The sequence below is a fragment of the Diabrotica virgifera genome, chromosome 1, assembly GCF_917563875.1.
Source record: "Diabrotica virgifera virgifera chromosome 1, PGI_DIABVI_V3a".
Classification (NCBI taxonomy): domain Eukaryota; kingdom Metazoa; phylum Arthropoda; class Insecta; order Coleoptera; family Chrysomelidae; genus Diabrotica; species Diabrotica virgifera.
This window is the reverse complement of record NC_065443.1, coordinates 199,545,645-199,571,416: the sequence shown is the minus strand read 5'-3', so window position 1 is coordinate 199,571,416 and position 25,772 is coordinate 199,545,645. Positions and strand designations below refer to the sequence as shown.

Sequence of the window (25,772 nt, the reverse complement as noted above, 5' to 3'; positions counted from 1 at the left end):
TCCCTCATCTTTCTTAGTCTCAGCATCCCTTATGGCTTGCAAATTGTAGAAGCCTCGGAGGTGTTACCAGAGAAGGTTCCCATTGTTTTCACTCTGGTAGGATGTAGAATGACATTTTTTGATGTTGTTTTTTGTCCTATTAGATTGAAAACTTAGTTTTTTTTTAAACTATTTAGAAAAACGAGAACTGGTGCACTTATTTTTCTTGCAGAGATAAATCGATTTCCTCAATTGCGAAATTCTAGTACCGGTCCTATGCGTCCGTTTTGGGTAGGTCAACGGTTTTTTTATCGCATAATAGTTTTATCTTGCATTTTTAAGCATTTTTGACACTTGATGATTAAATTATGAGGTATTCTAGAACTAAAAGATACTCTTGCTTTAAGTAGGTAAATTTCACCATGTTTTTTTGAAAAATTTTTCACATTTTTTTCCAATGCAAAAAACGAAAAATTTTTAAATCTATTTTCGTAGAAAACGTTGAATCCTACCGACTTAAAGCTAGAGTGTATTTTAGTACTCGAATACCTTACAATTAAATAATCCAGTGTCAGAAATGCTTAGAAGTTAAAGTCAAAAAAGTCATGCGATAAAATAACCGTTGCCCTACCCAAAACGGGCGCCTATGACCGCTACTAGAGACTTGTAATTGATGGAATCTATTTATCTCTGGAAATTAAATAAGAGCACCTGTTTTCGTTTTTCTAAATAGAAGCGTTCTGGAACTATTTAAGAAAAGCCAATTCCAAGACGCCATCTTCAAAGAACTCTAGCTCCCTTCGGACTAGGTGAATTGGGTTAAATTTGGGATTGGGTTAAATTGTCTTAAAATTATCTAAAGAAACGTCGGTCTTCGTTTTTCGGGTGAGTTTATGGACACCCTTTATATGGTAATCATGATTAACGTCCATAAATAATTAAAAAAAGAGAAAAAATTGTTCCATCTTTATTTTTAACAAGCATTTACATGAAAATTAGTTCCTTAATTTTACCGTTATACCTTCCTTGTTATTTACCGTTTTTCTTCACTAAACATTTAAATACGTTAAATGCAGTTTCATTGGCATCTGCTCCTTTGTTCTTTGTGCACTCATCAACAATTTCACTAGCTTTAACGTCGTCCTTTGCCCAAAGGCTGACATCTTGTTTTAGAACGTTTATGTTTATATCACCATTTTCACTCTGTACTCCAGTTTTCTTGTTGATGCAAAAGATCGCTGCACCTACTTTAGCGACATCTGCATCATCTTGCAGTACCAGTTTTCTTGGATCATTTGGCCCTCCTGACTCGCCGCTGACACATTCGTGGAAGGCAGTTCTGAGCTGCTCTCTACGTTCCCCAGCCTAAAATACATTCAATTACATAGATTTGTTTCTATAAGTTTCTCTAGTAATAATAACAATTATCGAAAATATCGACTAGAACAACTCAATAAGAGTAAAAATAGACGAAGAAATAACTGACCCAATTGAAGATGTCAATGAGAAAAGAGAGGGGTATCTAGAGGTTCTCTATTATGTTTGAGTTTTCTATTATCAGGGATGAAGTAAAAAAAAGAATGTGTGTGTACTTTGTACGCACGTAAGAAGATATTCTTCTATTATATAGGTAATTTAAACGAAGTAAATATACTTAACAGATTATTTGTATTTTATTTAAAAATTAAACTAACTTTCTTATCTACCACTTTCAAATTTTTTTATTAAAACAACCAAAAATAAAAAAAATATGAATCGCCCAGGATTCGAAACCGCGTCCTTCCAATCTCGGAGCTAACGCCCTACCAACTACTCCAGCGAGGTCCTTGTAATTGACGTGTAAGTTTCGGATATAATTACACAACAAGGCGACAAATAGTGTAAAAATATTATGCCTACATAATATTTCATTATTTTACTACAGAGAAACACAAATTCAAAAACACAAGAATTATAATAAATAATACATTTACTAAAAACACTAATATATTCTTTTAATGACTTATTTGCACGGTTACAGATACAGTGGCGTAGCGTGAGTGTCGGCCGCCCTCTTATTTAGGTATTTTAATTTATTGTATACTATACATTACATACATTAATTATAGAGAACTTTTCGGTGAGAAAAGTCATCATTATTTTGCATTATACTGGTTGGATTTTAAATAAAAAAAGTTTATCTAAGTTTTACAATCACGTTTATTTGCAAAAATTATTTTACTTTAACCAATTAGATACATTGATATAGCTTAGTACCTATCACTTAAGATTAGGTACACCTTGACGATCGACAAAATTAAATAAAATCAATTTTTAATTAGAACTAGAAACGATACTATATAATGTTATATTTTTAATTTTATTGAAAAGTAATATGAGTATTTGTTCGAATTAAAAACAAAACTTCCGTCTTCAATTAAACATTTATACGTCTACTTTTTTTAAGAGCAAAGTCTTTTATTGCACCGTCAATGTATATCGCATCACACACCTCTTTCTCTATAGATAAAATAGCCAAATTAGTTAGTCTTAGAGTACTCATTGTCGATGTTAAATATTTTTTAATCAATTTCAATTTTGAAAAACTCCTCTTACAGCTGGCATTGCTTGTAGCAACTGTAAACAATATTCAGAATATTATTAAAATATTGGGCAGAGTATCTTCCAGCTTGAATTTAGCAATAAAGAAAATAATTCAAATGAGTCTGCATTAATCAATTTCGTTGCCTGTAGCAGCAACGAAAATCCGCAGTCGTTAGTTTCTATAGCTTGAAACCCTGCTCGTCAATTTCGTCAGATGCGTAGTCTACATTCTACATTTCTACATTCAGTGTTGTCTGGATATAATAATATAGTCGACGTTAGATAAACAAACTTATCCGTTAAATTTTGTAGCTGTTGAAACCGCTCACGAATTTCTACAACAACTCTATCTACCGAAGAAAACAGCTTTCGTCTCAACTCATTTTCATAAGAAAAGTTAGCACCTTTAGTTCCGGCATCAAAAATATGCTTTCTTGTTATGCGCCTTCGAGGATTTATGGAAATTCAAAGTTCTTTACACATATTTTTGCATAACCTACAGCGCCATTTGCCCATTCCTCTCTTTTCTTGTCAATATCTTATGAGCGCACAATCTTATATGTCAAGTCCCCTTGTTTGTAAATATTTTTGTGCATCATTCACTTCATGTAACACCAGTTGCCACAGGCCCAAAAAACAAAGAAAGGAAAATGACTACATCGAAACTAGTAAAGCACCTGCATCTGTCCTAGTATTTAAGCTTTCACCTGCCTCTGTCAGTTTTTCCAAAGTGGCGAGAATATCTTTGTAATGATGCCATGTCACATTTACGGCATCGCCTCTTGCACTCCACCGCATGTCTGTAATCCTTCTTTTGCATGTAGCTGCTATCAGAACTTCCCAACGATGTGTCGATGAGGGAAAAAAAGAATAGCAACGTTCTAAAGTGCCGAAAAAAATTGTGATGATTGTTAGTCACAAACGAGGAATTCTCACAAGTCATATAGACGTTGCCAGTCGCTACAAAATATCATTCAAAGCAAAGGAATTCCCTGAATTCGTCACAAAATATGTAATGAAAAATTCCGTGCTCCTTTCAATCGGTCCGAATTTGTAGTTGCGATAAAAATATAAAATGGTTCAAATATTTACAAAATATTTTTATTATTTATTGGTAAATTTTGCCGCCCCCTAACAAGTGCCGCCCGGGGCGGGCCGCCCCCACTACGCTACGCCACTGTACAGATACATACATACCTATCTTGAAAGATTAGCAATGAACTACATGCTGTCTGTGTGCGCAGGCGCGCAGATTTATGTACAATTTTACCCTCAATCGAATCGCCTCTAAAGAAGAATATCTTCAAAAAGTCAAAACGAAATGGGAGAAAAACAACTTAAAAAATCTGACTTGCATGATTTACAGATGATTGGCAACGTATGCTGCACAAATTTAATATAACCGCCAGGAAATGTAACACGTTAATTTCTCCAAAAAAGACAAAATACATGGTTATAAAACCAAATCTACTTAGACATAAATCAGAGCTGGAGGTTTAAATAATAGAACAAGGGACGGAGATTAAATATCTAGGCCTCACACTATGTATGAAGCTATGGAAAATCTAAACAGAAATGGACGAATAAGTAAACAATTACACTATCTAGCTACGAAAAATTTAATTAGAAATAGAAATGAAAGAAGAAGTAAACCTTGCCTGTTGCCTGAATGACACAATATGTCGAAATAAAAATGTTAGGAAATAAATGGAAGACAAAACAGCCATCAGACAAACAATGTCATACGCAGTAGAAACATGACCTAACACAGAGAGTAAGAAAATATATGGTAAGACACTATGGGACAGCGCTATTAGTATAGATATACGACAGACATACAAGGTGGAGAAGATCAAGGACAGAGTAAGAAATGGAAGAGTAGAATGGAGCGATCATAATAAGCTCAATAATAAGTCTGGATCCCGCGTACCAAAACAAAGTTTATTAATAGCAAGCTAAGAATGTTTCTTAATAGCTTAATGGTGCCTAGTCTGACAAACTTTAATGTACTGGAACACTGGAATAGGGGAGATTTTTTTTGTGGAACAGGTTACAGGTTTCGAACGTCAGACTACAAAAACGTCATATGTATTTTGTCGGACAGAACTTTCTAGTGATGAGGGAGACTGGTCTTGGTCTTGCGGTCTTGGTCTTGATCTTGCAGAAAGACCAAGATCAAGACCAAGACCAAGACCGCCTTTTGGTTGCAAGACCAAGACCAAGACCAAGCTTGCAAGAACAAGACCAAGACCAAGACCGAACCTTGCAAGACCACGCAAGACCAAGACTAACCTGCAAGACTCTTGCACTTTTTTGAGAAAAATTGGTTTTTATTATTTAACTTTATTTTTTAGTTAAATAATATATACTGACATTGTAAGAAACCTTAAACAATATCGAATTTTTAAAATACATAATATTTTGGTTATATTTTTAAGTCGTTTTGATTAAGTCAAACGGTTTGCATTTTCTCAACCTTCAAAGTGTCCAGAAGGCAAGTTTTCAAACGGCGACAGTTCAAGGACAATTGAAATTACTTGTAAGACAAAAAAATGTAATTATAGATAGGGTAATCCATTTAAAAAAAATGCAATTAAAACTGTTTTTATGTACCAGTAGTTTTCGCTTTTTTGTCTAATAAAAATACTGACACTTATTTCAATCCTTTTCGCATAATCGAGGAAAAATGTAGGTCGTTAAATTTAAAATTAATACAAAAAATATCATAATAAATTTTGAAAAGGGATTCACAATGCTGTGAAAGCATTGTGGCCTGAATAAAAAATAACTGGTTGTCGATTTTAATGTGTCAATCTTGGTATCGCAAAATCCAAAGCTCAGGTTCAGTTTCTGAATATAATGACAAAAATTCCGATACTGGGAAATTTTTAAAATTATTTTTTGGATTAATTTTTTACAATCAACGAAAGTTGGAAGTTGAATTATTTGTGAAAATCCCGGATGATAAACGCGTAAAGAAGTTTACTGATTTCATAGTTGAAAACTATTTGGAAGAATCTAGGTTTTCTCCCAGAAAGGGCCAGTACTACAAATAGTATGTGCCGCACTTGAAATGCATGCGCATCATTTCAGTGTGTTTTAAATTCTAGTTTTTACTACCCACATCCGAATATTTTCAACTTTTTAAATGTCATAATGGGTACTCAATCCAAAAATATGTGAAAATAAAAAGTGCGAATAACTCGTGTTACGAAAGCAATATAGTTTAATAGTTATTTATGATATAAGTGTTAAAAGTACACGTTTAAGGCACGCATGTGAAATTTTGCAGAATGAGCGATAGCGAGTTCAGAATGAGCGATAGCGATAGCGAGTTCATGAGTGCCTTAAAAAATGTACTTTTTAACACGCATATCATACAATATTTTTTCTACAAACGTAATTACAGGACAATATCTACAAAAACTTGTACTTGAACGTGACTGACATTCCATTTTTATATTTTTTTGACATTACATCAAAATTGTCTATACGGTCAATACGAACTGCAGTGCCTTAAAAATATTTTAAAGCACTAGTGCCTTAAAGTAACATTTTTAACGCACGTATGGAGTGCTGAAAATTGCATTTTTAACACGGTTGTAGAAAAATAAAATTAAAGAACTGCAAGGTAACAAATTACAGAATTAAGCGTTTATAACTCCCCATTAGGTATAGTTATTATGTTATAGTATTAGGTCTATAAATAGGTATGGTAAATATGAACGTATTTAGTAAAAAGTATGTTTTAGTTAGTTTATAAAAAAAGTTAATTATATTAAATAATGATTAAATAGAGTAAAAAATATTTGATTTGTGTGTTCTCTTAAAAAAATTTAATTTATTTTCTTAAATTTGACCCTCGTAGGATAAATACTACAGTGTTCGAGTGAAAGGAGCAGATAATTATCTGTTAACAACTATAAACCGTTTATCCCTTTTCGTAAAATCCGTGAATTGAAGGGCCCCAACCATTTGTGGCACAAGAAGCTCTTTTTCTTTAACATTTTATTAAAATACAGGGGCAATAAACAATAATCTAGACTCAAGACGTGGTCTGAAGTCAGGCGGCAGGTATCGACAGCATGCAAAACACAACGTGACACAACCGAAGGCCGGCAATTGCAATAAGGGTTGTAAATGCAGGTTTTTCCTACTGATAAACATTACCATTATAAAAATATACTCTAATCTCTTTATATAGAGAGAAATAATTAGGTCATTAGGTGAATGTATAATGTTAAAATTGGTATCCGTTTGAAACTACATTCTACATTCTGTTAAAATTTTAAAGCAAATAATATAGTTTCATTCTTCACATCTTTATTTATTCCAATGTACATTTTATTCGAAATTGTTTGGTTCAAATTATTACTACCAAAAAAGCAAGACCAGCAAGACTCTTGCAGAAAGACCAAGACCAAGAACAAGACCGGCTAGTGCAAGACCAAGACCAAGACCAAGACTGCCTTTTAGCTGCAAGACCAAGACCAAGACCAAGCTTGTAAGAACAAGACCAAGACCAAGACTAGCCTGGTCTTGGTCTTGTTCTTGTTTTGCTCATCACTAGAACTTTCAATTGATTCGTTACCCTTTCATTAAACTTTTATGCGAATATCAGACTGCTATTTACCAACAATACAATGCCTGTCGTTTGACATGTTCTACGTGTCGGACTTATTAAAATGCCCATATTTGTCGGACAAACAATTTTTCATATAATATAAAGATTGCTATTGAATTAACCTAAAAACAACCTGCTAGTCTTTACAATCATAATGTCAGGATGACACGTTCCACAATTAAAATCACGTTCCACTTAAAACTTCCCCTGTTCCAGTGTTCCCATACATCAAAGTTTGTCCGACTAGACACCGTCAGGCTGTTAATAAATTTTCAGCTTGCTACTAATAATTTTTTTTTTAGTACGTGGGATTTAGACCTATCACAATAAATAGAGCAGTAAAGATGGTGAGAGACGATTTTCCAGTAGGAAGACGATTAGTGACGACAACTGACTGTAGGCACATATCAGAATACTTATTAAGCCTACTAGATGAAAAATTAATAAAAAAACAAAACAAAACCTCAAGTAAAACACAAACCCGCTAATTAAGCTATTAAACAATGTAGCTAAAGACCTCTATCTAATCAAAGCACTAGGAAAAGCGCAAGAGGAAGTACAGCCTAAAATGGGAGAAGCCTATACTATAACCATCAAGTTACTTATCGACAAAAAACGGAATATCATACCTATCAGCTAAAGCAAGATGTACATGTCTGAGTTATTTTAAAGAATACTCATCAATTAACATATAGAAGACATTAAAGAAACTATCAATCAACTGGGCTACGAAGTAGTAAATATTTGGGATATTTTTTTTTTATTATTTATTAAATTAACAATGCACCTAATCTTAAGACTAACCAGCATTTTACATTTAACTTAATCTACTACTGTACTGTCCTAGGTATTCCCAACGGTTCACCTTAGAAATTAATAATTATTGTTGCACACATCACTGTTGTGGCTAGGTTCACTGTCCGAATTTAAACTGACACTGACATTTTTATAGATTTATCACTATCACACAAGTTCAAAAGGTTTGGTGCGTTTGAGCCTGCGGACTAGGTTTTGATTATCTAAAAGTTCTAACACTTCCCTGTTTGTATGGTTGTGGAGTCGTTTTTCGTGACCCTTGGCAATCTTCTTTATTTCTTCTTTGATTGTTGCTATACGAAGTTCCCGATGTAGGTCTTTGTTGCGGATATACCATGGAGCGTTGACTATGTTTCTTAGTATTCGGTTTTGGACTCTTTGAAGGCAAGCATAGTTACTCTCACTAGTACAGCCCCATAACTGTAGACCATAGGACCATACTGGTTGGAGCATTTGTTTGTAAACTAATACTTTGTTTTTGATTGTAAGTTGTGAGCTTCTACCTAATAACCAATATAACTTCTTGTACTTCAGTTTTAGTTCTTCGGTTTTCTTTCTGATATGTTCCTGCCACTTTAATTTGCTATCCAAATGTAGCCCTAGATATTTAACTGTTTTCTTGTACGGAACGATTTTATTGTTTATTCTAACTGGGTGACTATTTATTCTTTTGTAGGTGAAATCGATATGGGCAGATTTCCCTTCATTGATTTTTATGCGCCATTTATTATTCCAGGTGTTTATTTTGTTTACTGCATTTTGCAGGTGTCTAGTTGTTTCTTCGAGTGTTTCACCGACTGCTAGTATTGCAGTGTCGTCTGAAAATGTTGCCAGTGTAATATTTTCTGTAACAGGTATGTCACAAGTATATAATAAATATAGTATGGTTCCCAGAACACTGCCCTGTGGGATTCCTGCTTTAATTGGCCGTAATTCTGAATATTCGCCTTCCTGTTTAACTCTAAAAGTTCTATCTTCCAAATATGATTGTATTAGATGTACAAATTGGATGGGAAGATATCTTTTTAATTTTAGTAACAAGCCTTTGTGCCACACTTTGTCAAATGCTTTTGCTATGTCTAGAAAAATAGCTGAGCATATTTTATTCTCCTCCAGAGATCTCTCTATAATATCTGTTATTCGATGAATTTGGTCTATTGTTGAATGTTTATTGCGAAATCCAAATTGGTGGGAAGGAACAATTTCCCTGTGGTCGAGTATAGGTTGCATTCGTGCTAGCAATATCCTCTCAAATAGTTTGGATAAAATTGGTAGCAGAGATATTGGTCTGTATGATTCTACCTTGTTGGTTGGTCTCCCTGGTTTGGGAATCATGATTAATTCAGATGTTTTCCACGTTATTGGTACATATTGCAACCTGAATACTGCATTTATAAGGTTTGTGACTTTTACGATGGCCTTTCTAGGTAATTGTTGTAGTATTTCTCCTGTTATTAAGTCAAATCCTGGAGCCTTTTTGGGATTGATATTGTTTTTGATTACGTTGGTAACCTCTTTAGGAGTAGTAAGCTTTATTATGTCTTGATCAGTATTGTTCAAATCAATTTCAGTGCTTTGATCATCTTCGTTTTCGGCTTGATGATTATTTCCCATTTCGTTATTTTGGAATACATTTTCCAAGTATAAAGCGAAAAGATTTGCTTTTTGTTTTCCATCTCTTGCCCATGTTCCATTTTCTTTTCTAATCGGCGGAATCTGTTGCGTTGGTCTATTTATTCTTTTTGTACATTTCCACAACGAGTAGTCAGTGGTTTGGTCATCTGTCAGATCATTTAGGTATTGGTTTACTGATTCATTTTTAATTAAATCTATTTCCCTTCTTAACTGTTGAGTGAGGTTGTTTAATATATTTTTATTTTCTGCAGTTCTGCTTTTTTGCCATGTCTTCCTGGCTTTTCTTTTTCTTTGCACCAGTTCTCGAATTTCTTTGGGATAATTTTGTCCTTTGGTTTTTCTTATAATTTGTTTGGTATTATTCCAAGCTGCTTGTTGTATATTTACGGTTAGTGTCTCTGTTTCTTCATCAAGTTGTTCATTAGTTTTGATTGGTACATTAAGCTCAATTCTGTCACTTAACTCCTGTCTAAAGCTAGACCAGTCCGTTCTCTTATTGGTTAATGTTGGGTTATTTTCTCTTAGTATTATATGCTCACTGATTGTGAGTAGTATTAGAGAGTGATCAGAACTGGGACCATCAACTTCTTCTATTTTCATAAAATTTGTTGCAACTTTTCTTGAAATGAAAAAGTCAATTAAGTCTGGTATTTTATTTTGATCAGTACGCCAATATGTTGGTTTTCCAGTTGAGTGCCATTTACCGTTTATCTTTTCTATTGCTGCATGTAGTTCTCTACCCTTTGTATTGGTTAACCTTGAACCCCATACAGTGTTTTTAGCATTAAAGTCTGCACCAATAATAAATTTTTCTCCACGCGTGTTAAGCAAATGGACATAATTTTCTTTTTTTAGATTGTGTTTGGGTGGAAAATATGCAGCTGCTATTGTTACTTCATATTTTTTTGTTTTGACACTTATACTAGCTGCCTGGATGGCTTCAGTCTCTATATTTTCTCTTTCGAGGTGAATTAGATTACTCTTAACGATTATTGCTGCTCCTCCACTAGCTGTGTTTCTAGGGTGAAGAGCTTGATATATTTGATATCCTCTCAGTTTAATATATGTTTGTTTAGTGAAGTGTGTCTCTGATATTAAACATATATCGATTTTTTGGTTATTTAAGGTAAACAGCATCTCCTGCTGATGTTGCAAGAGGCCGTTTGCGTTCCAATGTAAAATTCTTAACTCTTCCGCCATTTTATCGTCTACTAGTTTCTATGCTATTTAATCTTTCTAGGATTTTTTTATTGAATTCTTCTTGATTGTTCATGCGTTCTATTAGTATGTGTAGCATGTTTGATATCGAATTGAGATCATTCTCTACTGGTTGTTTTGGCTGGTTAGAGGCTATTTGGGCATATGTTTGGTTTTGGTTAACCTCTCTTGGATGGATTTGCGTAGGATTCTCCATGTCTGCTGCCTTGTTTTGTAGTTTGGTTGTAGATCTCTGTTTGTTCCGTAATTTTTGAAGAGATATAGCAGTGGTGCAACCTCTATAACTAGCTGGGTGGGCACCACCACAGTGTATGCATTTGGGTTCTTTATCTTGTGGCTTCTTACAATCTTTTGTTAAATGTTTTCCGATGCATTTTACGCATCTCGGTTCTCTTCTGCAATAATTTTGTGTATGTCCGTACTCTTGACACCGTTTACATTGTGGAATCAAATTCGGTTTTCTGAAAGCTTCTATCGTCACTTTCATGTTTAAAATTTCCGTAATTTCATACACTTTTTTTGTATTTTCCTCTTTACTAAAAGTAAGTGCAAAAAGTGGCAGTGGCGATTTGTCCTTTCCTCTTAGTAATTGGGTTACGTTTTCTATTTTATATCCCTTATTTTTTAGGTCTTCTGCTATGTTCTTAACTTGGCAAGTTTGATGCAGTTTTCTTGCAACCACTTTTAGAGGTCTATTTTGTTTATCTTCAAACGAATACCATTCGAGATTTGTGTCATTTAGAGTCTTGGTTAGGTTTCTGTAGCTATTTTCGTCTTTGACATTAATTTTTATATTTCCACCTGCAAGCATGCTAGTTTGATAAGATATTTGCTTACCTGATAAGTGGCTGACTAGGGAGTCGTATTTTTCCAATTTGTTTATAATGACTGGTGGTGGTTTACGTGCCGTTTGTGTCTCATCTGGTTTACTTCTCTGTTGGTGGGAGTGGGGCTGTACTTCCTTTGGGGAGTTGCTTATCTTCTTTTTTTTTGAATTTTGGACTCGAATCCATTCCGTTTCTTTTCTCAGTTCTTCGTCGTCTGTGCGATATTATATATCTTCATTGTGCTGTTGTTTTTCTTCGCCTATCTTCTTTTGTAGGGTATCTATTTGGATTTTCATTTGTTGTATGACGATATGTAGATTTTCTCTTTCTTGTTTTTCCTGTAACCAGGCGTTGTAGAACATCTGCTCATTTTGACTTCTGGCTTGATTCTCAGTAAAGAGCACTTGATTTTGTTGAAAAAGTAATGTTTCACTTGATGTTGTCGGTAGGGAAACCATATTGTCTTTTTCCATTTTTCAGTACACCCATCTCACACTATGGCCCGAGATTGCCTGGACTATTCCAGGCCATATATTCCATGAAATATTTAACAGTACAACTATTTATTTGTGCAGATAAAACTTTTGTATCTTATCACAGTCGAATTTTAATTTTGCAAATAAAAACTTTCTAACTTTAATAACAATCGGTTTTTAATTATCACCTTAATTACTGTAATTATGGCTTAATTCATTTGGTAATGATACGATGTGATGTTTATTTGTCGAAAGCCAAATGAATACTATTTGGGATATTAAGTAAAACAAAACAAACAAACCACTAAATCTATTTCTCTTGAAAAATATGGCAACAAAACAAATCCCCGATTAATATAACAATAATTCAATAAACCTGAAAGAGAATTGAAAAAATTTACACAAACGGTTACCTATGAAAACATACAAAATCGCCTCCAACAATTGTCTCCATTAATTTAACAATAAGTACTCACACTAACTCTGGAAAGTTACGATATACTTACTTAAAGAATTAAGAATCAATAACACCAATCAGAAACATCACTGAACAATGGAGAAGAAATAAGAAATTCTGCTAAGAAAATCCTACAAATTTGGCTTAGCATGACCGAACTTTAAATGAACAAATGGAAAATGAAAGCAAAGGAAACTAAATCCAAAAACGTAACCTTCACAATCAGAAAGGATTCAGTGATAAACACAAACGTAAGGCCAGTGATCATGGTAATGTGCTAGTGCGGAAGCTACACGAAACCATAGGTGAACCCAACATACTTAAGTAATAGACTACGTTAAATAATAATAATCCGTTCAGTATGTTTCTCTCTTTAAAAAGAGAAGAACTCAACTTATTACGCACAAAAGTGGAGAACATCACTCCCAAATCGACTATTTCCTCATAAGGAAAGAAAACATACGTGAATGCAAACGGTTACCTATGAAAACATACAAAATCGCCTCCAACAATTGTCTCCATTAATTTAACAATAAGTACTCACACTCACTCTGGAAAGCTACGATATACTTACTTAAAGAATTAAGAATCAATAACACCAATCAGAAACATCACTGAACAATGGAGAAAAAATAAGAAATTCTGCTAAGAAAATCCTACAAATTTGGCTTAGCAGGACCGAACTTTAAATGAACAAATGGAAAATGAAAGCAAAGGAAGCTAAATCCAAAAACATAACCTTCACAATCAGAAAGGATTCAGTGATAAACACAAACATAAGGCCAGTGATCATGGTAATGTGCTAGTGCGGAAGCTACACGAAACCATAGGTGAACCCAACATACTTAAGTAATAGACTACGTTAAATAATAATAATCCGTTCAGTATGTTTCTCTCTTTAAAAAGAGAAGAACTCAACTTATTACGCACAAAAGTGGAGAACATCACTCCCAAATCGACTATTTCCTTATGAGGAAAGAAAACATACGTGAATGCAAACGGTTACCTATGAAAACATACAAAATCGCCTGCAACAATTGTCTCCATTAATTTAACAATAAGTACTCACACTCACTCTGGAAAGCTACGATATACTTACTTAAAGAATTAAGAATCAATAACACCAATCAGAAACATCACTGAACAATGGAGAAAAAATAAGAAATTCTGCTAAGAAAATCCTACAAATTTGGCTTAGCAGGACCGAACTTTAAATGAACAAATGGAAAATGAAAGCAAAGGAAACTAAATCCAAAAACGTAACCTTCACAATCAGAAAGGATTCAGTGATAAACACAAACATAAGGCCAGTGATCATGGTAATGGGCTAGTGCGGAAGCTACACGAAACCATAGGTGAACCCAACATACTTAAGTAACAGACTACGTTAAATAATAATAATCCGTTCAGTATGTTTCTCTCTTTAAAAAGAGAAGAACTCAACTTATTACGCACAAAAGTGGAGAACATCACTCCCAAATCGACTATTCCCTCATAAGGAAAGAAAACATACGTGAATGCAAGGACTGCAAGGATAGTAAGACACCAAGCCAACAACATAAGCTCTCAGCATAAATTGAGAGGACCACAAAAAAACAAGTGGTGGATGCTAAAAGATGAGAATGAAGATCTATTCAGGGACAGGATTCTATAACTTGATACCAGGGAAGTATATTGTACTTCCCTGATATTGTATTGATACTTATTGTATATACCCTATTCCACGAACATACGCCTGTTTTGGATTACTTCGACAACGAATATTTTACTGTGCAAAATAAGAAGAACGAAAGTAAATTGCAAATTACATTGTTGTTTATTGGAATAATTATTAGCGCCATTTACTTTCGTACTTCTTATGTTGCACAGTAAAATATTCGTTATCAAAGTAATCCAAAACAGGCGTATGTTCGTGGAATGGCCCATATAAAATATCCAAACAGAGAGCAAAGAAAGCAAAAGATTTTAATTAGATTAGATGTATCCGAGATAAAAATAATAAAATACTAATTCACGAAAAGGATGTCAAAAAGAGATGGAGAAAGTACTTTGATAGTTTATTAAATGAAGAATTTGACAGAGAGGCTGTGGAGTTAACGGAGACAGTAACAGCAATGGTCACCAAAATAAAAAACGGGGAAGTGGCTCAAGCGATTCAAAAAATAAGGAAAGGAAAAGCAGTAATTGATAGACAGGTACGTGAAGAAACCGAAATATCTAATAATCAATTTGGATTTATGCGGGGAGATCAACAACAGATACAATTTTCATTATAAATCAATTGATGGAAAATACAGTAACAACAAAACATACGCTCATGGTATTCATTAATCTTGAGCAAGCATATAATAGAGTTCCTCGAGAGTTTCTGTGGTGGGCACTCAATAATAAAGGAGTCCCTAGTGAATATGTAAGGGTTGTGAAATATATGTATGAGGGAGTAACGACTAGTGTTAAGACAGGTGTCGGAGAGACTGATGAATTTCATGTGAAAGTAGGATTACACCAAGGCTCGGTGCTTAGTCCTTATTTATTCGTATTCATTTTGGACCAAATAATAGCGAAACTAAAGGGTAACATGGTGCTTAATGTATGCTAATGATGTAGTATCAGTAGGAAATTTTGAAATAGACTTAGAACAAAAACTGGAACAGTAGAGAATGGAGGTATTTGGTTCTCCGATATATTAACCCAGAAAATACGGACTGTTTCGTGTATTTAATATGGGAACTTTTAACACAAAGGAGAAATAGTGGTCTGGAATGAGTAAAGAATTGTGGCAATCACCTAATTGTTTAGGAGCAGGCGTTGTAAATTAGAAGACATGTGCCCTGGACAGAGTAAAGTGGAGAAAGACAGTTAAAACATTTCAAGTCATGTACCCCTGAGGCCTGCAGTGCTGTTATATGTTCCCTCCCCGGGATTGTAATTACACCTTGACGTTGGTGGGAGGACCGAGTAATTGGTCTTGGTCCCTGAATTTGCAAGGGGAGCACGACCAGTGAAACTAAACACAGTCCCCCAGAGTCCAGCTCCTGTGTACCGGGTGGGCGCCGAACACCGCCGTTGGACGGTAAAAAACGTAACAGTTGCGACGTCTTCGCCTTCAGCAGTTATAGTTCACCTTCCAACTTCCCTACGGCTACTCCAATCCCCCCTAATCTTAGTCGCCCACCCTAAGTCACTCAATCGGTTACGTCGGTGGGGTCCCGTGCATCAGACTCACCCGTCGGTGCGGGGACCCCCATTTACGGACCTGTCATACACACTCTATTCTTTTTCAAGTCTTCCTGGAGACACCTATCAGGAGTAGCCGACATGTCTCACCCTAGCCAACGTTCTCGAACAGTAAAAGAATCCCAAGGAGTAAACCAGCGAGAAAAAATCCGAAACCCAAGTGTGAGACACCGTGCAGAAGGATGCATGGCCACACGACACGTGGTCTCGAAAGGTTCCCTTGGGGTACCGGGCGACTTATCATTGCATCTGGCCTTAGAGCTCTGTGGGGGCAGACGATATCTCCCTAGCTACTCGTGGGATATATATGTTAAACCAAACTTTCATAAAAAAAGCGGGAAGACCAGACGAAGCCAGAAGGAGTACGAGTTCGAGCTCCCTCCCTGACGTTAGGAACTGCTTTAAAAGAAAAGCCTTCCCAGGGAGTAGTGAAATTTATAAAAAAAAATAATGTGTGTGTACTTTGTACGCACGTAAGAAGTTATACTTCTATTATATGATTTCTTAAAAATAAATATACTTTAAAGAGTTTGTTTTTAATTTCTTTAAACACCAAACTACCGCTTTCAAAAAAAAGTTTTGTGCTTACCGCTTTCAAAAAAATAAAAAAAAAGTATAGGATCGCTCCGGATTCGAACTCAAGACCTCTCGATCTCTAGCCGAATTTTATACCAAATACGCTACGAGGACTGTGTCTGTATCGGTTCGGACGTACAGTCACAATCACTGAATAGTTTACACCCTTTAATATCCAGTTTCCAATTTTTTGAATTTTTACCTCGTTTAAACGCACCTTTTACGTCAAAGTGACGTTACCAGTGGCGGACCCAGAATAGGTTGATTAAAATTAAAAAATCAAAATAAAATAAATCTGTTTTAAAAAATTTAACACAACGGAAAATAGGTATAGAAAGGCATTTTTTTAAAATAAAATTGAGTTAAAATTATTGAGTTTGGCAATTATTTTTGGTTTTGCACGTGATATAAACGGCATTTTGGACGCTTTTAATAACTTCTTATTTTATTTTTCAATACGCATTAACATTTTTGACAAGCAATTTAACATTTGGTAAATCCGTACGACACTGCGATTTTACAGTTTTACAATATAGAAATAAAGGTGTAAACTATTCAGTGATTGTGACTGTACCTAATGACAATTCACGGTAACAAACAGACAAGGTGAAGTATAATAAATATACAATAAAATGTTTTAATAATATTCATCTTAGTCCTGAGGAAGACAAATCCAAAGACACAAAAATTATAATAAATATATTTACTAAAAACACTAATTAGTCGAGGCATTGAAGCACAAGAAAGGCCTTACTGGCGATTTTTGGCGCAGTAAGACGGATTTTAATGCAGTTTGGTGCGTTGGATTCGTGAGAATGTCAGGAAATTTTGTGAACTAATGTAATAATGGATAAGAAATGTGAAATTGCATTTGTGCATAAGAAAAATGCATTTCAAAAGTGCATTTTGAAATAGGCAGTTATTATAAATTTTCAACTCAATAAATAGTTGGGCAACATCCCGATTAATTATTTTAATTATTTTCATCATTTTTTAAGTCCATATTAATAGTCTAAGGTGTCAATAACCATTAACAATAAACAAAAATTTTTTCCTTATAAGGAATCGAACCAAGTACTAACACGTCCGTAACTAGATACACATACCGCTAGCGTACGCAGACACTTGCTAGACACGGGCGATATTATGTATAAAAAAACAAATAAGTAAGTAAAAATTGTAAAGAAAATTACTACATACTTTAATTAAATGTATTATAAAATTAATATATGTATTCCTAGATTTTAGAAGAAACATTCGTAAATATGTACATTTATACAAAATATTCGTAAACAAAAAAGCATGTAGGTACCTGCACATAATAATTACCTATTTCAAAATGCACTTTTAAAATGCATTTTTCTTATGCACAAATGCAATTTGAGACTTCTTATTCATTACATTAGTCATTAGTTCACAAAATTTTCTGACATTCTCACGAATCAAACGCACCAATCCGCATTAAAATTCGTCTTACTGCAAAAAAATCGACACTTCAATCCTTCAATGCCTCGACTAAATATATTCCTTTCACACCTTTTCTTGCACTGATATATTTATGCATAACTTGAAAGATTTAGCAAATAAACGCCATACTGTCTGTGTGCGCATGCGCGCAGTATTATGAAATTTTACTCTCAATCGCGCCTAAAGAAGTGTAACTTCAAAAAACGGACCTGCAGTCCAGCTACCACATTGTTGGATTATATAGATAGACAATGTAGGCAGTCAATTATGAATTTACTTCAAGAATGCCCAACACCCCGAAACGGGTTAAGAAATTAAGCCAGCGGATGCATAAGACGCAATATTTGCAACAAATGACCCATATAATGCAATAGCTACAAGATCGCTCCACAGAGCCTGTGGAGAAGATATACGTAAAAGCCGATATACAGACGGACTTGTGTTTCGACCCAGAGACAATGACAGACGAACTTGAGCCAAAACCCGTTACAGCAGAAATTTTCCATCAGGCTGACGAGCCTCGAAGGAGTGAGTACATTTACTGACTTCCAGAAGAGCGTCCAGCACGATTGGCCGGAGGGTCTATATATGCAGACTGAGATCACTATATGAAACCCCGTAGCGTCCCAACGTATAAATCCCCTGATTTATCCTGCCTAGAGGAGGACTTTAAATTTCTGAAGCAGACAACAACGATAGGAAAAGGAACGGACAGACGCTCAAAATCACAAAAGAAAATAAAGGTAAGAGCAACGGGCACGCAAGACGACCTCTGTCACGTAATAGAACGTGTCAGAGGGGAGGCCTTCCCAAACGATTCTATTGCCTTGCACCACGTGAGTTTTATGTCAGTAGTAGATATAAGGAAGATGCGAGAAGTCATATCCAAGGCGACACACAACATAGTACACGTGTTCACTATTGCCACAAGGAAGGATAGACCTACCTATGGCTTCATTGTATCGAAAAAGGATACACAAGCTACACTAAACTCTTAGAGGGGATGCAGGCAGCTGTGGGCAAAACGAAGAACACCGAGGCGATGCGTATTCTTCGTGGTACCAGGGATGGTAAGTTAAGGAGATAATGGCTACCACCATCACGTCCCAAGATGGCGGGCTTAAGGCAAGGCAGCTGGCACAAGAGAGACCCACCGTCATACATCTTAGATAGCCGTCATGGCCAATACAAAGATTGCAAAACTCACTGTCTCTAGTGATCGGCAAATGGGAGAAGGACTTCCTGATCAAAAGTATCAGGAACATGCGAGGGGATACATTGGTAGCCACGGTTGTTCTGTCTACCGAGACCATCAAAAGAGTGTTAGAGAGAGGATTCCTCAGAGTAGGCCTCGCTAGATGCGAGGTTGAAAAGAGATATATAGTCCGGAGATGTCAACCAAAGTGTGACGGTCCCGATCTTACTAGGTTCTGTCCCAAGCGCGGGAAGAAGGATTGTAAGGAGAAAGATCCGGACACGTGTACAAACGAGGAGTGGTGCGTTCTCTGCAAAGAGAAACACCGCATTGGGACTGCGCGGTTTCGGGAATTTAGTAGCGCTCTTCAAAAGACGCGACTGACCGACAAGACTCGTGTTACTGCCTTGACAGAAAGCGCGCCCACTAAACTGTTATTGTCACCCATTTCCACCCTCATAAATGAACATAATATCGAACAGACAGAAAACAACGTACCTCCGACAACAGGGCCAAACCCCGAGGTAATTACTATGGACGATGACATCTTTCACGGGGCTAAGTTTCCCTTTGTAATGGACGAATTTGACAACCTGTGCTCCGAGACCGTGGAAACAGCTAGAAAGAGTATAATCGATAACGAAAGTAGCAACCCTCCTTCGGCTCTTACGGGCCGCAGGTATTGTCTTCGGACAATATTGTGCAGAAATTAAACTGGTAATCCTCATCCTAGTAATCTAGAAGAGCTAGTTGTAATAACTTAAAATGGTTTCGATTGGGATGAAAGGACTTAAGATACTACAGGTGAATACCGGAAGGACAAAGGTGGCACACGACCTGATTTACACAAAAGCCAAATTGAAGCAGATATTATCATAGTCCCAGAACCGAATAAAAACATAGAAAATAAATTCGGTTGGATCTCCGATAACAGACGTGGCTGTTTTTTTGGTGAACAACAAAGTGTGCATAAAGAAAATTACCAGGAAGGAAGGATTTTGAAGATTAAAATATACGAACTAGCAATTTAAACATGATATATCTCATCTAATATAAGCATGGCACAGTATGAACAGCAGGTTGAAAAAATCATAGAGGCATCACAGGGTGAAAAATCCTATATAATCGCTGGTAATATAAATGTCAAATCCATTCTTTGGGTATCCCCAAAAAACGACAAAAGAGGAGAAATTTGGAACCAATGGATTTCCTCCGCAAACCTGACTATATTAAACAACGGTAAGCCCACATTTGAAAGAGCTGAGTCACGAAGTCACATAGACATTATAATAGCAACCAACAACTACGCCAAGAAGATCTCAGGGTGGGATGTGCTCGATGAAAACATATTTACTTTCCACAAGTAAATTTACGACATATGTACGAAACTTACAAACAAGAAGAAACTACCAATTTTAACAACTTTAGAGACAATGTAATAAAAGCACACAAAGCGAGCAGCAAAAACAAATATGTCACATACACAGTATCATATTGGTGGAATGAAAACATCCAGCACAAAAAAGCGGACAGAATGCCTCAGAATCAGGTGTACGGCACAGAGAAATAGGACCCAGCAAAACAAAGAAGAGTATAAGACCACCAAAAAAGAACTCAGCAAATTGATCAGAGTGGCTAAACGCACATGCTGGCAGAACTTGTGCGAGGCGCTGGAGAACGATGTATGCGGCGAAGCATACAAGATCGCCACTAGAACACTGAGGTCAGAGACCCCATATAACCCGTGCGACGACAAAAGAAGGAAAATAGCTAACACCCTGTTTCCTAACAAGCCCATAAACGACTTCCTGATTAGAGACGATGTGAACTGTCCCGAGAGACTGACGTCGGCTGAACTCACTAGAGCTGCCAATTCCATAAAAATAGGTAAATACCCTGGATTGGACCATGTGCCACCAGAGGCGATAAAAATACTAGTAAATGAATGCCCAACAGCTACTAGAAGGGCACTAAATGAGCTACTAACAAGACAATAATTCCCAGATCAGTTAAAATTAGCGAAGCTTACGTTGATTCATAAACCCGGTAAAAATCCAGAAGAAGCCAATTTACCAATTCATATATGCCTATATGTCTCCTTGACTGTCTAGGGAAATTATATGAAAATCTTGTCAACAATCGCCTAGAAGACGAACCGAGTGAAAGAGATACCATCTCCAACAGATAGTACGGATTCAGAAAAGTTAAGTTTGCAATAGATGCGGTAAAACACCTAACTGACGCTGTAAAGAACACCAGGAAAAGATGGGCCGTACCAGTTATGTTTGATGTGAAAAATGCCTCTAACTCTGACAACTAGGCACATATAATAACTAAATTGGAATTAGCATGAGTGTCAAGATACCTTATGTCAGGATACCTTATGTCAGGATACCTTATCAATATCATTAAAAGGTATCTTACCAATAGATACGTCGCAGTGGTAAAAATACAGAATAGAAGCTGACAGCCGGGGTACCGCAAGGTTCCGTATTAGGTCCAATACTCTGGAACATATTGTATAACGGGGTGTTAGAAATTGACTATGGCAGAGATACTCTAGCTATTGCCTACGCAGATGACTTGGCGATATTAGTAGTGACTGACATAAACCAGGAAATAGAAGACAAAGTAAACACATGCTGCATAAAAGTCAGCAGCTGGATGGCTAAAAAGGACCTGGAACTAGCCGGAAACAAAACGGAAGTGGTCATATTGAAAGGACCTAGACAAAGACCTGAGTTAAGTTTTCAAATTGGTACTACTACAATAAAGCCTAAAAACTGTGCAAAATACCTAGGAATATACATCGATATAGGCCTAAGGTTCACGAAACACCTGACAAATATAGTACAGTGGGCAGAAGCAAGAACGGCAGCGCTACAAAGGATCATGCCGAGTATAGGAAGCCCAAGTAGCCTAAGACGAAGAATGTACCTGCAAGTGGTATAATCGACCCTCCTATATGGAACCACCATTTGGGTAGATGTACTAAAATATCAAAAATACCGAGATATGATAACTAGAGCTCAGCGAAAGCCCCTAGTGACAAGCGCGTACCGGACTACTTCAACGACAGCACTACAAGTGATAGCGGGTACTACGCTTCCCATTCACGTCCTAGCGAAAGAATGGCACATTCCCTACCACTCTCGGAATGGTAATCTACCACAGGTGAGAGCTGCCACCAGAGAGCAATTACTAAGAGAATGGCAAATATAATCGGAGGCACAGACAGACAAGGCACAATGGACCAAAAAACTAATACCCAACGTGATAGAGTGGAATAAATATAAGTTCGAACGAGTAAATTTTTATTTTACGCAGTTACTAACCGGACATGGATCCTTCAGGTCTTTTACGTATCGGATTCGAAAAACCAGACATGATAATTTATTGTATAACTTGCAACGTAACAGATGACGCGGAGCATTGTATCTTTAGATGCAATGCGTCTGCGTCAGAACAGCACATAATGCGATCAAAACTAGGGGAGATATCACCTGACAATTTGATACGTATCGCTATGGAAAGCAGGGAGAATTTTGAATTCATCATAGACCACATAACAAAAATCATGAAGAGAAAGTCCATGATAGAGAAAGCAATTGAGATAGGATGAGAGAGATCTGGATTAATAGTTTTTTTTTTAGGTTGATATTACTAGTATTGATATCTTTTGGGCCACCTCTTTTGCTTAGCTTTACATGTTTATCACAGACACGAATAACATTTAAAGTCCATTATTATTTTTCATATATTTCGTTTCTTCGGATCCTTACCGCTTCTAGGTAAGAACCGACAACTTCTACGACCAATCTAGGCTGCGCAAGACACTCACTGAATACATACGGGAGTGTGTTGAGGAAGACAAGTGATTTTAGTTGGTAGGCAGGGTAACAAAAAGGCATACGTTTGCAGGATCTCCCTACACGGGGCAGAATGGACTCGGATGTTTTCCTCTATTCTGAATCCAACACACGCCAAGTATGGTACACATTCAAAAAAATTAATGTTATATATTAGTTTAGGTGTGGCACCAATTGATACCAAAATGAGAGAGCATTAGTTAAGATGGTTTGGTCTTGTTCAACGTCGAGACGGTAATCACACAATATGAAGAATTGCTGAAGTGCAGATTCCTGAAAAGAGTAGGAGAGGAACCCCAAAGATGGCCTGGGGGCACGCTTAGGCAGGACATGTTGGTAAAGGGATTAATGTTGATATGACCCAAGATAGAATTGTATGGAGAAATGCAGTTGGGGAAGCTGACCCTTGAATAAAAATATGTTCAATTGTGGTATAGTAAACAAATATACAATGTATTTTCTCAACGGAGAAAATTCGTACATGTCCTTAAGTACATTCATTAAAAAAGTTTACTTATTATTCCTACCTACGCTAAGAACAAATTTTAAGTAAAGTGGAGGCAAAAAAATTATTTTGCGAAAAACAACTTAAAAATTGAAATAGTAAAGGTAACAAGTGATGCCATAATTTTTACATAAAAAGTTATTAAAAATATCTTACCAGAGCAACTGCCACAACAAGTGAAAGAACTACTAAAAACTTCATGTTAAATGATTCAATTAATATTAGCTATCTCATCCTTGTCCTTTTATATGTACATTTATCATTGACTTCTTGCCTCAAAAAATTATTGTAAAAAACACATTATATAATTTAGTGAATCAATATTTACAATTTCTATAAACTTATCTCAAAGGAATATTTCAGCGATCGTATCTATTGAATATAATAACCTTTATAACCCTTGTTTTATACATTTATCATGTATACTTTACCAATTATGGCCTATAGTTACTTTGTATATTATATATGGTACCAGCCAAACCAGATTTTAGGATAAACTAGTTTGCCCTAGGCCAAACTAATTTGTCCTAAACTAGTTTGGCCTAGAATAAACTAGTTTGACCTAAACGTGATAGAACAAACTAGTTTTGCCTAGGCCAAACTAGTTTATCCTGATATTAATACGGATATTGCAGGATAAACTAGTACGGCCTAGTATAAACTTTATAGTATACCTACAAAGCCAAAATAAATAGATAAAGTGAATAAAATACTCTGTAATTGGAAAATAATCATTTTTATTAAATCGGTAATTGAAACTAATGGACAATGGACAAATACAAACAATCATATTGTAAAAAAAATTCAGTTTTTTTTATAAAGGCAATCCTCCAGTTTTTTACCTCAGTTATAAAAATTATTATTTATTTTTTCATGGAGTGTTTTGGTGACACTTAGAATTGCGGAGTGTTATTGCCTTCTTGCACTTGCATCTATTTGTGGAATAGTTTTTGTTGCAGCTGTATTTGACAAAACCTTGTCCTGATCCAACTGAATATGTAGTAGCTGCAACGATATTTCAGAGCCTTGGTTTAAATCTGCTAAGTTGGCACCAAACTTGGTGTACTTCAGAAACTATATTCTGGGTTTTATTTTTTCTTTCTTAATAATGTATCTGTATGTATTTGTATGTAATTTTTTGGGGTATTAAGGTCTCAAATACGTTTTTAATTTTTTTGTCAGATCAGAATTCGACATTTAGTCGAGGAAAATAAACTGAAAAAGTGGCAAAACCTCGCAATTTTTTCGTACAGCATCGATTTTTACAAACATTTGAGATTACGCTCACTTCACCCACTAGTTCATTTTCTATGTTGAGCCGTTGTACGCTTTTGGTATTTTAAGGGTGAAAACTACCCCTAGTTGTAAAAAATTATAAAATAACATTGTAAACTTTAATATTGTCAACATTTGCTTCTTATTAGTTACATAATGATTGTTTTATGCTTTAAGATAAATATCATAATATTTCAACCCTTAAAACCTCCCTTGATGGAGCTACATAATATATTTATATTATAAAAAATGTACTTGTCTTAAAAGAATAATTTCGGCTTGCATCAATTTACATAAAAATTTGGGATTAGGATGATCTCACCCTCTACTTCATATTCCATGTAATTCTGAAGGGCGTTAAGTTTTTTTAGGGGTTTAAACTACCCCTTATTGTCTTTCTCATAATACTGAGTGCCCTTCAGGGCGTCGGACCCCCTTATTGTCAAACATTTTATAAAACCATTTTAAACTTTAATATGGGTAAAATTTGGTTTTGATTGGTTAAATAATGATTTTTTTATGCTTTAGGCCATAATATAAAATTTTAACCCTTAAAAACCACCCTTAATAATACTGCAATTTTGATAAGTACATAATTTAGTAGATCTATATAGAGAAATAAGTAGAATTAAAGAATTACAAAAACATTTATTTACACAAAAATACGAATTTATATTACAAATATGTACAAATACAAACACAAACAGTTTTTTAGTCATCTTCCAGGATATGAACCGGTTCTGTGGTAATATATATGTATATTGAGAATGCTCTATAAGGGACTACTCGAATTTTTGGAAAAAAAATTCGTGTTATAAACATAGCTCCTTCATTTTTGGCGATAAAAAGTTTTTTCAAATACGGTTTTGTAGGATGGAAGAGCTATAAGACGATGTAAATTAAATTCCGAAAGATCCCTTAGTTTTAAATTGGGGTGGGTTTAAAGTGCTCGAATAAGGGGGTGTTTGCTCATAAGTAGAGGTTTTAAACAGCTATATCTTGCTAACTACTCACTGTAATGAAATTTATGCTC

General features: G+C 35.5%; 1 protein-coding gene across 1 annotated transcript; it reads right to left on the bottom strand.

Annotated features, from left to right (window-relative positions):
* Positions 1-930: 930 nt before the first annotated feature.
* Positions 931-23,779, bottom strand: LOC114332973 (uncharacterized). The gene is made up of 2 exons (XM_028282778.2): positions 23,621-23,779; positions 931-1,344 (listed from the first exon to the last, which is right to left on the bottom strand). Exons 1-2 carry the CDS (start codon positions 23,663-23,665, stop codon positions 1,009-1,011), a joined length of 381 nt encoding a protein of 126 aa, XP_028138579.2. The 5' UTR covers positions 23,666-23,779; the 3' UTR covers positions 931-1,008.
* Positions 23,780-25,772: the final 1,993 nt, after the last annotated feature.

Coding starts and splice junctions, on each gene's coding strand:
- LOC114332973 (XM_028282778.2), bottom strand. CDS start 23,665: ATGAAGTTTTTAGTAGTTCTTTCACTTGTTGTGGCAGTTGCTCTG. Junction 1,345..23,620: donor TTGTTGTGGCAGTTGCTCTG/GTAAGATATTTT, acceptor AATGTATTTTAG/GCTGGGGAACGTAGAGAGCA.